This window comes from Fukomys damarensis, unplaced genomic scaffold, assembly GCF_012274545.1.
Source record: "Fukomys damarensis isolate Sample0158 unplaced genomic scaffold, DMR_v1.0_HiC HiC_scaffold_8, whole genome shotgun sequence".
In the NCBI taxonomy this organism is placed as follows: domain Eukaryota; kingdom Metazoa; phylum Chordata; class Mammalia; order Rodentia; family Bathyergidae; genus Fukomys; species Fukomys damarensis.
This window is the reverse complement of record NW_022900920.1, coordinates 2,586,108-2,603,831: the sequence shown is the minus strand read 5'-3', so window position 1 is coordinate 2,603,831 and position 17,724 is coordinate 2,586,108. Positions and strand designations below refer to the sequence as shown.

The following is a 17,724-nucleotide window of genomic DNA, read 5'->3' as shown; positions in this document are numbered from 1 at the left end:
TATCCCAAGACGGCCAAGACCACAAAACCCGCTAATGGCTTAACTGGCCTGGAAGATGCAAGCCAGGTGTTGCAGACAATGACACCTTGTGCCGCCCAGGTAGGAGGTGTGCCGGGCATGAAGAGATGAGAGACAGGCTCCAGCACGGCCCTTCACCTCCTATAGCTCCTAGACAGAGGCATCCCCCGGAGTCCTGCCCTGCCCCCACCAGAGTTTCCCTTCATGGCTGTGAGCAATCCTGAACACATGACTGGCTGAGTGGTGGGAGCGTGACCACGGGTGGGTGGGTATGAACTGCGAACCCCACCACTCACCGAACGTTTGCTCAGTTTTTAGAAGGGAGCATTCGGCATCTGCTCTGTGCGCGGAAGGTACTGTTTTAAAGATGGGTCTATGTCCTTGTTTCTACACAAACAGAAGCACGCCCTGCTCACACTTCTACACTTAGCATTTTCAATCCATTTGTTGTATTATGTCATGGCAGTATACAGAAAGCGGTCTCCTCTCTGTGTCGCTGTGTAGTCCTCCATTGTACAGTCTTGTCATTAGTCCCTTCTCCTATGGGTGAACATTTAGGTGGTTTGCAATCCTCTTATCTTTACGAAGAATGCTACCAAATGAATAAGCTGGCACAATATGCCATTTCCCAGGATGCAGGATATTTGTGAGTTCACAGAAACAGAGTGGCTGTGTTGAGGAAATTACACTTGTGGTTTTGATAGCTGCACTAAGTTGCCCCCCGCCAGGGATGGCACTCATTACACCCCTATCAGCCATGTCCCCGAGAGCGCTTCCCAACACTCAGCAGCACAATGTTTCATCAATTTTTTTTTTAGTATTTGCCAATATGATAGGAAAAAATTGATTTCCAGATGTAGTTTTAATTTTCATTTTTCTTAAATGAGTGAGGCTGAGAATATTTTTATATATTTGAATCCCCTGTCTGCTCATAGCCTTTGCCCATTTTTTTCTATTGATTATTGGTCTTTTCCTTGATCTGGAACACCTCTTTATAAATTAGGGAAATTAGCCCTCTGTCTGAAATACAAGTTGCAGATGGTTTTCCCCTGTTCGTCATTTTTCTTTTGTCTTTGTTCATATGATTTTTGTAATATGGAAAACTTTCACTTTTAGGGATTTGGATTTATGACTCATTTTTTATGGCTTCTGGGCTATGTCATACCTAGAGAGGCCTTTTGCAAGGGCATTTGTAACCTCTCAGAGATGAGAAGAGGCCTCAGTTACCATGCTGGAGAGAGAAGAAAGGGGATCAGATAGGTTGCACTTCTGGCCTCTCCTGCCCACACACCAGATGCACCATCTGCTCTTGAGAGAAGTGCCCTTGGCCAGCAGCTCTCCTCCCAGGGCCAGCTCCAGCCACACCCAGAGGCTCTGCACCTTGCTGCTCTTAAAGTGTGATGCATAAGCCGGCAGTGTTGGAGTCTGCTGGAAGCTCATGGAAAAGCAGCCCCTCGGGACCCACCCCAGACTCACTGGGTCAGAATCCATATTTGATTCCAGTGCTCAGGAGTCTGAAATGTGTTGCCCTGAGTCTCCACCCTCATTTCCTAGAATTCTGTGGACCCCAACATGGATTCTCAGCTCTCTTGGTCACCACCACCCCCCGTTTCACATGGATGCCAAGTCCTGGTTTTCACCTCTCCCCCCATGGCTCCATTTGGGGAGTTGAGCCTGCCTCCCCTCACATTGTGCCTTACTATATGTGGCTAAATGATCAGCATCAAGGACAAAGCAAGTTGGCAAACTGCATAATAAAGAGTCTGGACCTCAGAGGCCATTCTGTTGGTCCTAGCAAAGAATGAGGCTCCTTGGAGGCCTGGGACTGCCTCCCACCCAGGCTCTATAACATGACTGAGGGGGGCTTCACAGCACTGGACCATTGTATGAAGCTCAGCATTGCCACTGACAGCAGCTGGGTGACCTCAGGCAAATGCAGTGACCCTCTGAACCCTGCTTTATCTCTGGAATGAAGACCATCTTCCCAGCTAATGTGGGAGAGGTGCTAACAAGATCTTCCTCTTCACTCTGGGAAGGAGGAAGGAGGGCTGAGGTCAGGAATTATATCAGAGACCAGAGGAGTCTGGGTTCATTCTTTTTTAAAGTGTCCTTTGCCTGAACTAGTTCCTTCTCCCCCTGAGGCTGCCACTGCTCTGCTGGTTTTCCATTGACTGGGTTTTGTAAAGCATTTTAAACTTGATGTCACAGTTGCTTCCTGGGATGTGACTCATTGAGGACCTGCCTGGTCAAGCCCTGTGATCTGCTGGAGGAGGTGGAGGAGGGTAGTGTTATTGTTGCTAGGCATTGTTCTAAGCACATCACATATACTAATTTAATCCTCATAACAACCTGACAAACAGGTGGCCCTTCTCACTATCCCATTTTACAGATAAGAAAAAGGCAAGTGCATGACCTGCCCAAGATTCACCCAGGAAGGGATGCTGCTGGCTGCCTGCCCCCATGCTGTTTGGCAGTAATCTCTGTGCCACAAAGTAAGGTTGGGAATGTAAGCCTCTGCCCTCCCACACACACACCTGTTCACTCTTCTCTTCTCCCAATCTCAGTCCACAACCCAGGGTGGGGACAGCCCTTGCGGGAGGAGGCACAACTGCCAGTGGCTATCAAGAGTCCTTTGTGACCCTAACACTCCCTCCCAGTGGCTCCAGAACACCCTCTGGGTATGGAGGGACATTGGAGTGGTAAATCAAGCACTGTTTGCCTGACTTGACACCATTACTCTAAGCTTCTTGAAGAAAACCCTTCCCCTTGTCTGAGAACTCCTCTTTCTCTGTTCCTTTTCCTCCCTATTGTGCCCTAAATGAAGCTGACCTGGACGTACACAACTTGGTCTTTCCCTTTCTCCTGCCTTAACCTCCGTTCTGCAAATTGCCATCCTTCATCTCCAGTGTCCTCTTTTGTTCTTGACCACTTAATGAGCACCTCAAACTGTCTGAAGCCAAGCTATGTCCCCCCACACCCACACATACGCTAGTACACACAGCTGGCCCAACACCCTGGCTTTAGTCACTGTCCCCAAAATGCTCCACTGCCACACCCAGCCACTCCCTTCTGCCTTTTTGCTCCAGCCTTCTGCGCGCAGAACTTGCTCCTGCAAAAGTGGCCACCTGGTACATTTCCTTCTGTGCCGATACACCCACTGCTCACCCCTTCTGCTGCCAACTACCCCTTCTGCAAACACGGTCCCCCTGATGTTCCTGGGACCAGAAGCCACAGTGACCTCTTCAACCTCAGTCCTGGGATTACTGGGTCTCCTAGCTCTGCCCTGTTTCTCTTTCTCCACCTCTACACATCCTCTAGGCAAATTCAGGATCCCCTCTGCACCTGCTTCTCACCGTCCTCCCTCCCTAAGCTATAGGGTTCAGTGCTCAGTCTAGGCTTTGGAGTTGCAAAGATCTGGCTTTGAATCTGTCTCCATTTATGTACTCTGTGATCTTGAGCAATTGACTTTACCTCTGTACTGCTCAATTTCTGCATCTGTAAAATGGGATTCTAGCGTTTAGATGGGGTGGTTGTTGAAAAAAGAAAGAATAAGACTCCTCTGACCAAAGAAAATAGAACAAAAGAAATGAAAAGGAAAAGTATTTCATGCAGAGCCTGACCGTACTAAGTGCTATCTACCAAGGAGTTATTGTTACTCCAACCCTTCAAGCCCTAGTTCAGGTGCTTCCTCCTTCAGAGAGCCCTCCCTGTTTAGTGACCACTTTCATCCTGATTTCATACCTCCTGGTGCAGTGGTGGCGAACCTATGGCACACTTACTGCAGCAGGCTGTTTGTATCATTGAAAGCTCTAAAAGGTTCGCCATCTCTGTCCTAGTGTATTGTCCAGTCTTGCCCCACTGGTCTCTGTGGGATTTTAGGCAAGTTCCTTTGTCTCATATCTTAGGTACGTCATCTGTAGAATAGGTATAAAAGCATCCACTTTGTGGGGTGGAGAGTGAATATATGTGAAGTGTTGGACAAACGGAAAGTGCTACGTGCTGGGTGAGATTACACCTGTAATATCAGCACTCCGGGAAGCGGAGGCAAAAAGATCACAAGTTCCAGCCCAGCCTAAGCAACTGAGCAACTTACCAGGTCCCTATCTCAAAATCTTAAATTTTAAACAAGGCTGGGCATGTAGCTCAGTGTGAAGGCCCTTGGGTTCAACCTACAATATGGAAAAGGGGGCGGCTGCAGAAGTGTTAAGGATTACTAGTTTTACTACCATTTCAAGGCGTCTTCTTTCCCCACCCCTATGTTCCTGATGGACCACAAGCATCCTGAGCAAGGGCAGAGGCACTGCTTCTTTGTGGCTCTGCACAGCACCTGGCTTAGTGTGTGGCACCAGGCAGTGTGTGGAGACACCTGAACCCCACCCACCAAGCCTTCCCACTGGCCACCGACAGCAAGCGATGGTCCCACTGGTTTCGGGGATCTTCAGGGATCCTTGACGACAAAGACTCCAGAATCAGGATGACACTAGGAATTCCCAGACTTGCCTCTCACAGACCTGTGACCTCCAAGCCCCTTGCCGTGCCCTGAGCACCCTCCTGTTTCTCTTGGGCCTGTGTCCTCTCAGAGTCTCCTCCAGGGACTCAACGGAGCCCCTTTCTTCTGTACCTCATAGCCTCTCCTCTTCCTGAGCAGTTTCCTCCATCTCAGTGAAGGTGCTCGGGGCAGAGTGCAGCTACACGGAGCCACAGGGCAGCCTTCTGCTCGGACACGGGCCAGGGGCCGGTGCTGGGTGTTTATTGCCTGTGCCATCGACCCACACGGCTCGCTGTTTATCTGTCTTCCTGACACACCTAATTACCCAGGTTGCAGCTGCCAGCGCATTTGCTCTTCCTAAATCACAGGCTCCCATCCCTCCTGTCGCCCAGGCCTCCGGGCCTCTGCCTACAGAAGGGCTGCCATTGATTTTACCGTTCCCATTTATGATCTACAAGGCTCTGCACTGCTGTTGCACATTTTACCTTAATTAGTTTATTCTTCTGGGCATCCCTGGTGAGCTCAGAAGCCAGGAGGCTGGCAAGGGGTGAGGCCCAGAGCACAGGGCACCCAGATTCCTCTGACCAAAAAGCCCAGAGCCTGCTCAAACACCAGCTCCCTACAGCAGCAACTTTCTAAGAACGATGCTGGCTCTGCAGGGTATTAATAGGTGATTTTCAAAATGGGGCTCCCTGACCAAGTGTGTTTGAGAAAGGCTGGACTCAATAACATTAAGCGGGTAATTAATTTTACAGCTTTTCAAAGTTTTAATAGACTGATGTCTGTGGAGAATCTCCAAGAGTTGGGCAAGTACAAAGTCTTTCCCAAACTCAGATGAACATGGAATCCTTTCTTTTTTTTTTTTTTTCCTTCTTTTTATTGAGTTTATTGGTACATTTTAGGTACACAGTACAGTTACATTCATCATTGGGATCTTGTACCTTTACATGACAGGTCTTGGTTCTCATTTTTTCCCTTGTCCCTGCCCTCCTTTCACCCCCTCCTCCCCTCCCATTTACAAACACTTTGTTTCCATTTTTTCATTTTCTCATATTGTTTTCTTTTCCCTGATTCCCTTTCCCCTACCCTTCCCACTTAGTGGAATCCTCTCTTTAGGCAGCTCACAGAGACCATGGTCCCACAAATCACCCTTTCAGAAACACTGCCCTGGCTGGATAGGAAGAACTAGGGATGATGAGGTAAACAGAGGGGTATAGTGTCCCCCTGACCTGCTTGTCATCTCCTCTAACTGAAACAGAAGCTTGATGTCTCCAGAAATTTCTCCCACTTAATCCAGAGGTGTTCCTCAGAGCCCTGCAGATCCCAGCTGCAGGCAGCCAAGCTCTCCCGACCTAGCTCTGCTGGAGTGTCACCAAGGCGCTCAGGAAGGGGACCGTGCCGGCTGAGGAGGTCCTGAATTGACAGAGATGAGCAAAGCTTGCTCGCTGTTGGTGAAGGTTGGAGAAGCAGGAGCCTGCAGGAGCCGTCCTTAGTGGCCCTGGAAGTGATGACACTCCAGCGCCTACCCCAGAGCCTCTGTGAAAAGGGCAGCCCAAGTCCAAATCCCTTCTGCCCAGTCCTGGAACCCAAAATTCTTGGGAAGCCTTAAGTGCTTTTTTAGTTTGTGGGAAATTCAATGGATAGCAAAATTTGTCCTGAGCTGATATGAGCTATTTATAAGCTTTATTTATCCTATTTAATGTGAATATTCATGCTTCACTGCAGAAATATTGATGTGTTTAATTATAGGGTGCCACCCCCAGTCCCTGCTGGGGTGTTATATAATCAATAGTGTATGCCGTGCTACCTTTCTAAAACTTGAAGGAAAAAAATCTAAATTTCTAAACATAGTGGGCCCCAAGGGATTTCAGAGGGGCTGTGGACCTACAGTGTTACAAAGCTGTTACTGTTTTCTCCCGCCCGGCCAGACCTGTGGCCAGGGCCACAAGTATTTTTCTAGGTGATTCCCACAACAACGACAACTACTATTATCCACAATTCTCAGATGAGGAAACTAAGGCTAGAAGCAGATAAAGAATTTACCGGCACCTCAGTTTCCCCCAGAGCAGCCTTCTCAGGCCAGAACAGCTCATGCAGACCCGTATCTATGGCTGCACAGAAAACCCCCCACTACACACACCCCACAGAGCTCTCAGGTCTGCTTTGTGAGTGGCCTCCCCTCCGTGGCAGCTCAGAGCCTCAGCTCCCCAAGTGCACGCAGAGACAGGATGGCTCTGCTCTGGGCACCATGGTCCTGTGTCTGGCCTGCATCCCTGACCCCACCTATGATCCTGGGGCCCCATGGGGCCCCTGTTCTCGGGAGATCTCAGACGAGGCCCCTCAGAAACCAAACTTTTCATCCTTGCCTGGACTGAGCCACCTGGGGGCTATTTGTACACAGCTCTCACTTGCACGCCCACACTTGCACTCACCTCCCTTCCACTCATTCCTACATACATTCTGACACACTCACACACTCTTACATACGCTCAGCCTCATGCATTACCATCCTTGCACCCTCAGCCACAAGCTCATTCCCATGCTCACACAATCACACGCTTGCTCTCACATGCACACTCACTCACAGAATCTCCGACTCTTACCAAACCCCTGCACTGCAGAACTGGTGTCTCTAAAGGAAGAACCTTGGAGAGCAGTTCATCTACAAAATGGGAAAATCATTTCTGCCTAATAACAGCTACCATGGGGGGGCACTGTGACAAACCTTTAATGTGTGTCATCTCATTTATTCCTTGCAGTAAACTTGAATATAGTTATCATCGTCATGCCTATTACAAATAAGAAAACTGAGGTTCAGAAAGGCTAAGCAACTTGCCCCAAGTCTAGAACCTACAAGGAGAATCTGGGGAGAACTGAGATTATTATTCAGACTCATTTACTCTAAACCCCAAGTTTATAACCACTGTCCCATGCTGTCCCCCTAAGCCCACTGCCTCTTTCCCAGACCTCCCAGAGAATTGAGTTTGCAACTGGAAACACCTGAGTACCCCAAACAGAAGAATCTCAGCTGCTTGAGGTCTTCCTTGCTGCGGATGGCCCATCTGCTTTGGTCCTAACCACCTTGTGGTGGGTGCTAGGGACATACCCAGAAGTTAAACCTGAACCCTGGTGCACTGTCCACCAGCCCTCCTTTCTTTTCTCTCTCCAGGGGTGGCCACGTACACAGACAAGTTGTTCAAGTTCCGCAATAACCGATGGGAAGACATCCTGAGTGACGAGGTCAACATGGCCCGTGGTGTAGCCAGCCTCTTTGCTGGACGCTCTGTGGCTTGTGTGGACAGAACGGTGAGTATAGGGGCCTGGAAGGAAGCAAGAAGGCACAAAGTAATGTAACAGCCAGCAGAGGTGCCACGAGGTTGACGTCCCCTGACAGAATGGTAACTAGCCACCATTGTGTCTTCCACAAAGAGGGTCCTGGCAGGATGAGTTACAGTCCTTTCAAATCTTTCCTCCCATGTGGCCCTACCAGTGACCAGTGAGGAAGTGGCCAGAGAAGTCATCATTGTGTCCTTTGGACACTGGAGGGGACTGAGGCACCTCTTGGAGCAATGACTGACCTGGAACTCAGAATAGATTGTTGGTGTGGCTAGGATATGAAGCAGAATCCTCTAGTTCTAAATCTTGAGCTCATTATTCACGATAACATTTATTAAGTACCTCCTATGTGCCAGGCACTGAGCCATGGGCCCTCTGTAAATGTTTATGGAACAAATGAAGGCATAACAGAGGACTCGTGGGGACAACAGTAGTTTTCTGAACATACAAGAACATTAGTTCATCAACGACTCCCAGCAACAGCCCTGGGTACTGCTAGTGCCCCACCCAGAGGTGCCAGTCCAGAGTGGATGGGAAGTCTGGCTAACCTGGAGGGGCCAGAGTAGCTACAGCCATCTGCCCTGTGTTAGGAGGAGGGAGCCTCCCAGGGCTTGGGTCCCAGCAGGTCCAGCTACAGCCAGAGGCTCACTGTAGAGACGATTTATGCCTTCTGTCACCTGCTCCCCTCCACCTACCTCTGTGGCTTTACAGTGATCACTGCGTCAGGGGCCCAGCTGCTACTCTGCTCCTGTGGGATCTCCTCTGGCCTCCATTCTGGGATGGGGCGGGGTGGGGCTCACTTTGGATTGAGATGGCACCAAAGGGATTGGGGATTCAGCGTGAATCTTCACAGCAGGGGCCTCCAGGCCTTGGGAGAAAGCAGGTGCCAGGTATAAATATTTATTTCTTAACAAGCTGGTGCTGGGAGGAGACGCCAAGCTGGGCTGTGAAGCCACATTTAGCCCTGACCTGAATCTGTGCCACCTGGACTTCTGCCTCATGGGAGGGGATGTGAGGCAGCTCTGGAAAGAGCCTGGAGAGAGTGGTGCTAGAAGCATCAGGTGTGGTCACAGCTAGTAGCTTCTTCCCCTCTCCTCCTGGCTGCCCACTGCCTGGGTCAGAACCAAGTTTCCATACTGGCTCAAGTGGGAAATTTCCCCGAGAACTATAAGGAGAGGTGTGAAGCTTAATCATAAAGAAACGCACTTTGTCCTAACAAGGTCATCTGTACACCCACACATTTAACCACAGGACAAAGACACCATGTGAGATTTAAAAAACGAAGAAAAGATGGCCTGGCACCAGGGCACAGTGGGTGGCACTCAGAAGCTGCCTGCTTCCAGCTCAGCCCCAGAGTCCAGCGTCCCAATCTGCCAGGGACTAGAGCAAGACCTACACAGACAGTCTGCCACCAGGGAAGGAATTGCCTTCCCAGTCCAGCCACCACCTCGGCAGTCTCTGGAGGGCCAGGAACTCTGAGGGAGACGTAGGGAAAGGCCAAAGCCAGAGAGGAGGCCGAGTGGTGGGATGGAAGTGGGAAATGAAATCACTTCATGTTTGTCCAACTAGTCAAATGCCAAGCTGTGCCCCAGGTGTTACAGGCCTCATCTTATGATACTTACGGTCACCCTATTATGAAGTAGAGGCTGTCATTGTCCCACTCTACAGATACGAAAATTAAGTCTTTGAGCAATTAAGTAACTTGACCTCGTAAGTGGTAGGCAAAGTCAGGAATAAAGCCCTGCTTGCCTAAAATGAGGCAGACAACTGTCTGCCTCTCTGCTACCCTGGATTCCATGATATTACATGGGTTTCTAACCACAGATTCTCTTGCACCATTCACTCTATTCTCCCCGCTTAGCCCCCACAGCCCCTGCCTCAGGCTTTCAGTCCCTCTCCCTTGTCAGTGCTTCTCAAAGTGTGGTCCCAAGACTAGCAGCATCGGCGTTGTTAGAAATAAAATTTCACAGGTCCTGCCCCGTGATGCCTTCCAAACCCACTGAATCCAGCGCTTTGGGGGTGAGGCCCAGCAACGTGGGGTTCAACTCGCCCTGGAGGTGATGGTGATGCCTGCTGGACTTTGAGGAGCACCAGGCAAGTGCCCCAGCCCCTGCTGAGAGCACAGCTTCCCCTCTCCCTTCCGCCCCTTGTTCATTCTCTGCCCTGGACCTGGGAAACCTTCCTGTCCTCTATCTCCAGCTCCCTCATCACTCACCTTTCTGGATCTGACTCAAAGCCGATCTCTTACAAGAAGCATTCCCTGGTCGATAATGATTATGCCTCATGTTTATATAGCATTTTTATCTTTTCAAAGACCTTTCACATACGTTGTCTCGTTTCATCTTCTCAACAACCCTGCTAGGAAGCAGGGGGAATCTGATCCCCATTTAACATGTGCAGAGACACAGCCTGCAGACACTGAGGGATGTGCCCAAGGGCATGGAGCCAGTTAGGGGCTGAGGCTGGACTTGGACCCGGGCTACTTGACCTAGACCAATAGTTCTCAAAGTGGGGTTCCTAGGCCAGCAGCATCAACTTCATGGGAACTTATTAGAAATGCACATTCTTGAGGTTTCCCCCACTCAGCCCTACGGAATCCAAAACTCTAGAGATGGGGCTAGCGTCTGTGTTCACAGGACGTGATTCGATACAGGCTAAAGCAAGAGAATCATTCCCCAGTGTTTCTGGAGAAACATCCTCCCCCCTCCAGAGTCATCTCACCCTTTTAGAATTTTTGTGGTCAAGTTCACACGTGAATCTCTGCAGTAGTCTACAACTATAACACATCTATGTTTATCCATTTTATCACTCCAGTAAATGACGTAAGGAGCTAGGTATAACCGAATTCTATAAATCTCCTAATTTCTAGCAGAGTGCCTTTCAGCCCATTTGAGTTTAATTGCCCATTTGCTGGGGAGCTGCTAGCAGCTGGGCGGTTAGGAATGAATAGTTCACAGTAGTGCACTTTCCAATTGGGCCCCTCATTCGTCCTTCATCCCATCATTCTACACACACGTATGAAGCTTCCGCAATGGGTAATGACTTCTCAACATCCTGTCTTCCTCAGTGAGTCATGCTGTAAAGCAGCGCATCTCAAGCTTTAGTTTTTCCTAGGTGTCTCACAGATCGAATGCAGATTCCAATGGAGGAGGTCCGGGTGGGGCCTACCCTACTCCCCGATGACACCAAGCCTGCTGCAGGTCTTGCTACTTTAAGAAGACTTGTAAAGCATAGATTCCTGAGTCACAAGATAGAGATCCAGATAACCAAAACAGAAGGAGCAGCTAAGTCTTTGAGGAACAGTTTTACCACCTCTCCGACTTCGTCCCTTCACGCTTCCTGCCTCACACTGAACATTCCAGCAATATTGAATTAACTGCTTATGCTTTCCCTATGTGCATCTGCCTCTCGTCTCTGCCCAAAAGATTCTTTCCCTTTACCTGGCTGAACCTCCTCTTGGAAAACCTTTTCTGAAATTCTCACAGTGAGGTGCCCACCTCCAGGCTAGAAACATCTCTTCTCAGCCCCCAAGAAATCCTCTACAGAGTCTCTGCTGTGCACTTGTATGATTGTTGATGCTTCTGGGTCTCCCCAGAAACCCTAAGCTTCTTCCCTCTTCTCACCCACCAGGCTCACAAATGCAAGTGGCTGTTAATCAGCTTCCCAGAGAAAATGGTCTAAGAAGGTATAAAGTCAGTGACCAGTTAAGTGGGACCATGGTTCTCATGCTGCCACTGGATAAGATATAGAAGTAAATCGAGGGAACTAAGAAGCAGGATAACAACACAATCTTGTTGCCCCGAGCTCAACTACCCGAAGCAATCAAAACACATAATAAATGTTTAAAAGCTTAAAGCTTTGTTACAGTAAAGGACACATCACCATTAATCCCCCTCAGAATACTCCCCCTCATTTCAAACACCCTTAGATGATCATACAGGCCCCTTTTTGAAGCTGTTCTGGAAGTCCTCTTTCATGAGAATCTTTACAAAGTGTGATTTAAAAAAAAAAAAAGGCAAGTATAGTGGCACACGCCTGTAATCCCAGGACTCGGGAGGCTGAGGCAAGAGGATCACCATGAGTTCAAGGCCAGCCTGAACTACATAGTCCAAGGCCAAACTGAACAACAACAACAACAAAAAGTTGTGATTAAAAAACTTCAAGACATGAAGGCAGCTGCAGCAACACAACTAAAGACACTCATGAAGGAAGGTTCCAGGACTGCTTCTGAAAGTGTCAAGAACCATAATAGGATATGTGTGTTTAAAGCAAGGGGAAGTATTTGGGGGGAGATTAATGGCAAAGTGTCTTTTACTATAGTATTTTTTAAAAATTTAAGCATTCACCACAGTTTTTCAACCACGCCTGATCTGTCCTTTTTTATTTATAACTTACCTATCAAATTAGAATCTAAGCCGCCTAAGGGCAGGGACTTTGTCTTCAGATCATTTATTGCAAAGCACCCTGCACATAGTTGAAGCTCAAGAAGTATTCACTTGAAGGAGGTGATGAAAAGGATGAGACGAAAGCTAGAAAACTGATTTAGAAATGGTGTGGCTCTCTTGGGAAGAAGGAGGCATCCACTGAAGAAATAACACCATTATAGTAACAGACAGAAAAGGATCTTTTATCAGCAGTGCTTTGGACTCAGAGGAGCATGGCTTGTAGCAAAGAGGAGCTGGTGCCCAGGGCTTCTCCTGGATGCAAAGAGAAGGGAATAAAATTGAGGCAGGAGCAATAAAATACTTCTTTCAGGCAATACAGAGAAAAGAAGGGATAGAAGGGGAAGAAGACCCCTGCAAACCTGTGCCTCTCATGCTACCAAAATAGAGAGATGGAGAAGCGCAGGGAAGGAAGGAAGAGTGGGAGGTGGCTCAGGAATGTTCTTGTTAACTTGGCTGGAGAGGGCTTGAATGGGGGGGAGACAGCATAATGGGAACTGGTAGATCAATCAATCAGCAAATATTTATTGAGCAGCTACCCAGGCTGGCAGCTGGAGAGAGCTCAGCTGGAGGGAGGCACATTAGAAAATTGTCTATAAAAAGGTGGCTGTGGGGGAGAGGGAGGGATGTGTTCTTCTGGAACGGGAAAGAGGGAGAAGCGGGGCTGCTTTGTTGTCGGACTGGAGTGGGTAGGTGTCACTCACATCGCAGCCTTTGTGAAAAGTCCCCCGGGATTGTAGCAGGCACAGCCTGCAAGGCCACTGGCAGCAGACCTGGAGACAAACCTAAGCTATGACCCCGGGTGGTAGGTAATTTCTCGGGGAAGCCAGAATGGGTTAGGATGGGCCTCCTCACCAGTCTCCTTCCCTTCCTCCTCAGGGCTCTGGACGCTACTCGATCTACATTGCCAATTATGCCTACGGTAATGTGGGGCCTGATGCCCTCATTGAGATGGACCCTGGGGCCAGTGACCTCTCTCGGGGCATCCTGGCACTCAGAGATGTGGCTGCTGAGGCTGGGGTCAGCAAATACACAGGTATGCAGAGGGACATGGGGGCTCTGAATGGAGGGGCCAGACCAAAGCCAAAAATGAATCTAATCATCAGAGACCACAACAGGGAAACTTTATTCCATGAGGCCATCCACGAAGGCTCCTCTGACACCACTTCAAGGGCTGGTTTGCTATCTGGCAGGTGTTAGCTTGTGAGAGCTGGCAGGAATACCGGGCACAGGGCTTGCTGGAAATGGGGTGAGAGCATCACCACATCATTTTCCTGGAACCTGTGTTCTCTTCCCTGCTCTGACCCCAGTGATAGGTTCTGTGGGAGAAAACTGACAAATCACAAAAGCTGAGATTTTGAGCATTCTTTATTGCCAAATGGCAGATGAAATTATTTACTTACACGTAAGCAGCTGGGAATTGAGTGCTAAATCCCTAAGCTTCAGCTGGGTCCCGTCTCGGATAACTGAGCTCAAAGAATTGTGTTCTTGTTCCAGCACCTCTCCAGCACTTTTTATCAAGACCCACTCCCCCTTCATCTTTCTGGATGGGGGATCTATTGTCAGAATTTCCGACAAGGAGATCTTTCCAGGGAAGCCTGTTTTTCTAATTCCATCACGGTTGCTGACTAAACTCTGATAATCTGCCAATAGACTGCTGATGGCAGAGCAATCCAGTTCCTGTTTTGGGTGCCAAAAATAAGGAAGCCAGGGCTGCACACAACAACTTCTCACAGGAGCACCAGTCTCACTCACACCGCTTTGTTCTTAGGTAAAGAAATTACAGTGGACCCTTGACTTATGAACTCGATCGGTTCCCAAGGGATGGTTGGTCATAAGTCAGTACAGCTGACATCTGGATGACACCTGGGTACACACTGTAGATAACAAGAGGCAGATGAATCTTCCATTAACCTAATTAACCCATGTTGTTATATGTCAGGCCGGTCATAACTTGAGAATCCACTGTATTTGGTTGGTTGACCTCCACATATATCGACCCCAACTTGTTCCTACAGAGACTTCCAAAGCAGCAGGTGGCCTGAATCCTTATTCCAGCTGTTGGGAGGATACTTGAGGGGTATTTGGGCCATCCTTCTGTCTCCAGACACGTGGTCGGTAGCAAAATCTCTTAAGTCCTACCCAGAAAATGTTGTCCCCGCCCCCGTGCAGTGTATAATGCCCTTCTCTGGCCAACTCTCCACCTTGGTGAAAAGCAGAGATTAATGCTGACTTGCCTGACAAAGTTTGTGGGGACAAATGAGTAGACAGTAAAACAGTTTGCACAGCTCAAGCCCCATCAAAGTGCCTGAGAGCTCTATGCACAAATGTACCTCGGAAAGGCTGAGTGTCAGTAATAAACCACGTTTCCCTGTGAAAGGAATAAACATGCAGGCGCTTCAGCCTAGATTGGTACAGTCAATTTTTCTGAGTAGCTCCAAGTTCTGTGCACTAGGCTGGCTTTGCAATTAAGTGCCTTGATCTTGCAGGAGGAAGGGGGGGGGCTGGGGAATGAAGTGGTTGAAATGATGAGATGGAAAGGAGGCAAGGACTGGGAGAGTGGGTTGTACAGAATGGAAGAATTGGGCTATTTGAGCATGAAGGGGGCATTGTTCACACTGGCTGGGCTGGCACCCAACCCAGGACGGGGAGAGAAAGACCAGGCAGAGCCCACTGAAGAGTAGGGATGGGATAGGAGCACCAGCCAACTGTGCTGGGCTGTGCTGGAAGGACCAGGCAGCCCAAGGAGGGACAGCAGCTTCTGTGGAGGGATAGAGGAAGCTGGGGCAGCTGGCATGCCCAGAGGACGCATCAGAGCAACTCTGTAGACTTCCTAAAGCCATTTGGCCAAGAAGAACCTATTTGGCCCACCGAGTTACTGTTCTGTCTACCCACCTTCCCCAGCCCATTCTTTCTGTCTGCCAGCCCCCCAACAGTACCTTGCAGAACCCGGCCCCCCATCCATTGGCTAATGACACATGGACATCTGGCTGGAAAACCAGCCCTGAGTGCCCCCTTGAGACCCAGGAATGGGCCCCGAATGTAAGGGCTGCCATGCTGAGCCCAGCATGATGGCTGAGACTGTGGGCAGGTGGCCAGTGCTCAGGGCCGGGCCAGTGCCAGGGCGCTTAGAAAGCTGGGAGGGAAGCAGGCAAGGATATTCAGGGCCTAAGCAGGCTAAAAGAAGCAAACCCTTGGCAGGTGTGCACTCAGGGAGTTGAGGCCTTCACAACAGCTGTCTGTTGAACAGTCTATGATCTGGAGGAACCTCCTATTTTCCAGAGTATCACATCAAGGTCCAGAGAAGAGAAGGGACCTGCACAAGGTCACTTAGGAGATTGTAGAAAACTAGCATGTAGGGCCCTACCTCCTGAAGCCTAACCTGCTATAACCAACTGGCTTTTCAGGCTGCTATCACCAGCTGGCTTCCACCTTGAGAATCCCCCTCCAGGCTGGTGACAGAAAGGCCCCACACCCACTGGCAGTGCAGCCCCAAGCGTGGGCACTCAGGCTTTTAACTGTAGTCCCAGGTTGTAGGACTAATGCAGCTGCGTGGCCTGGGGTACTCAGAGCATCAGGAGGAGGCCATGCCACCATAGAGACTGCAAGGCATTGCTGTCCTGCATTGGCTATACCGCTCTGCGGGATGGGGAGGGGAGCCTCTCCAAACACTATGGATGCCAGTGGCTACCACCGCTCTGCTGGGTCACAGTGCCATCTAGCGGCCACCATGCCTGCTCTGGGGGGGGACTCGAGAGCCTCACTGGTGCCCACAGGGGGAATAGGAAGACTGCCCCCTGCCTTGACTCCCTAGAATCCCAAGCCCCAACGTCTCCAACTGCCAAAAGCTTTTTGGAGCCAGGACCATGCCAGGAACTGCCCTGTATGGGAGTCCTGAGAACTGGTTCCACCATGGTAGGACCCTGGCATGAAACCCCAGGAGGAAAGAAAGAGCCAAGAGTCCTGCACTGGCTCTGTGCCTGGTGACTTCGAGCACATCCCTCAGCCTCTCAATGCCCTGAACAACCTGGCTTGCAGAGCAGGTAAAGGGGCAGTGACGGGAGCAGGCTGCCACGTGCAGATGCTGCTCCACCATACCCCTCCAGCCATGGGCAGTGCCAACTTTCCCAGCTGCTGCCTTCTCATTCACACAGAGGGGATGTTGAGGAATGAAAGGAGAGAATATGGGGCATGCCTGCACATGGCCTGGTGCGCGGGCAGTGCCTGCCCTGTATAGCAGATGCCCATACGCAGGCCCTCTACTGGGCAGCACTAGGGGTGCACAAAGGGAGCCGGCCCAGCCCTGTCCTGGAGGCACTCTGTGTGCTCAGCGTGGGCACAGCATGGCATCCTTGTCCCTGGAGTCCAGCACTCTACCCTTCTTCCCACTGGACCCAGTCTGTCCTAGGCTTCATCCATCCCCACAATCTCACCCTTTGAGGGAGCATCTGCCGGGGCTGCAAGGTGGTGATTAAAGAAGCCTTAAAAGAAATTTGGAAAGAAAATGAAGGTGGATTTATGATGCCGGGTGGGGAGTTTTGCTGTTGGCTGGGAGCAGTGTGGAACAAAGCGGAGGGCAGATCTGATTTATAGGAAGTCATTATTGGAGGAGACGGAGAGGCCTAAAGCCCAGCTGAGGCCTGCTGGCAGATCCCCATCAGCGACGCGACTGAGGGCTGCAGGGCGGGGCTGTGGAGCCTCCCAGGTTCTCAGACAGCAGTGATGGCCTTTCAGCAGAGCGACAGCTAGGTCTGAGGCCAGGACCAGGCACGGCTGGAGGAACAGGCTCCTCTTCCAGGCCTGCCAGGGGTCCACAAAACCCAGCATACACAAGGACCACCACTTCCCTGGAGTATCAGATGCATTCAGTGATTGTCAAGAGGGGGTGTTATTTTTCTTTTAAAACACAGATATATTGTAGAATAAAAATATAAATTTTGTATGCATTTTTCTCAGCTATCACAAGAGATTTTAAAGAAACATCAAGCCTGTGGCTGGCCATTCTGCATGCCAATACGAATCCTACCCTGTAGAGAGAAGACTTTAGCAGAAACATTGAGAAACAGAGTGGAGAGAATAGTTCATGATTTGAATTGCGCTGCACATTGGCTGTGATTGTTCCTCCATGAGCTTCAGTTTCCTCACCTAGAAAATGGTGATAATGGGAGTTAGAAGTTGAGGAGATGATGATCAAAGGACTCAATATTTCAGTTAGACCAGAGGAATAAGTTTAGACACCCAGTGTACAACATGGGGACTACAGTTAGTAACAACGCAGTGCATTCTTGCAAAATGCCAACAGGATAGATTTTCAGCATTCTCACCACAAAAATCATAAGTATGAGAGGTGATGAATATGTTAATTAGCTCAATTTAGCCATTTCACCATGTATACATGCTTCAAAACATGTCATTGCACTGTAAATACGTGCAGTCTTT

General features: G+C 49.6%; 1 protein-coding gene across 3 annotated transcripts in view; it reads left to right on the top strand.

Moving 5' to 3' along the window:
- The window catches only part of Crtac1 (cartilage acidic protein 1), a 152,040-nt gene that overhangs the window by 91,704 nt on the left and 42,612 nt on the right, over positions 1-17,724 (top strand). For all 3 annotated transcript variants that reach the window (XM_010638503.2, XM_010638505.2, XM_010638504.2), the window contains exons 4-5: positions 7,677-7,813; positions 13,165-13,321. In XM_010638503.2, the coding sequence (XP_010636805.1) occupies positions 7,677-7,813; positions 13,165-13,321 (294 nt within the window). The remainder of the gene's footprint in view (positions 1-7,676; positions 7,814-13,164; positions 13,322-17,724) is intronic.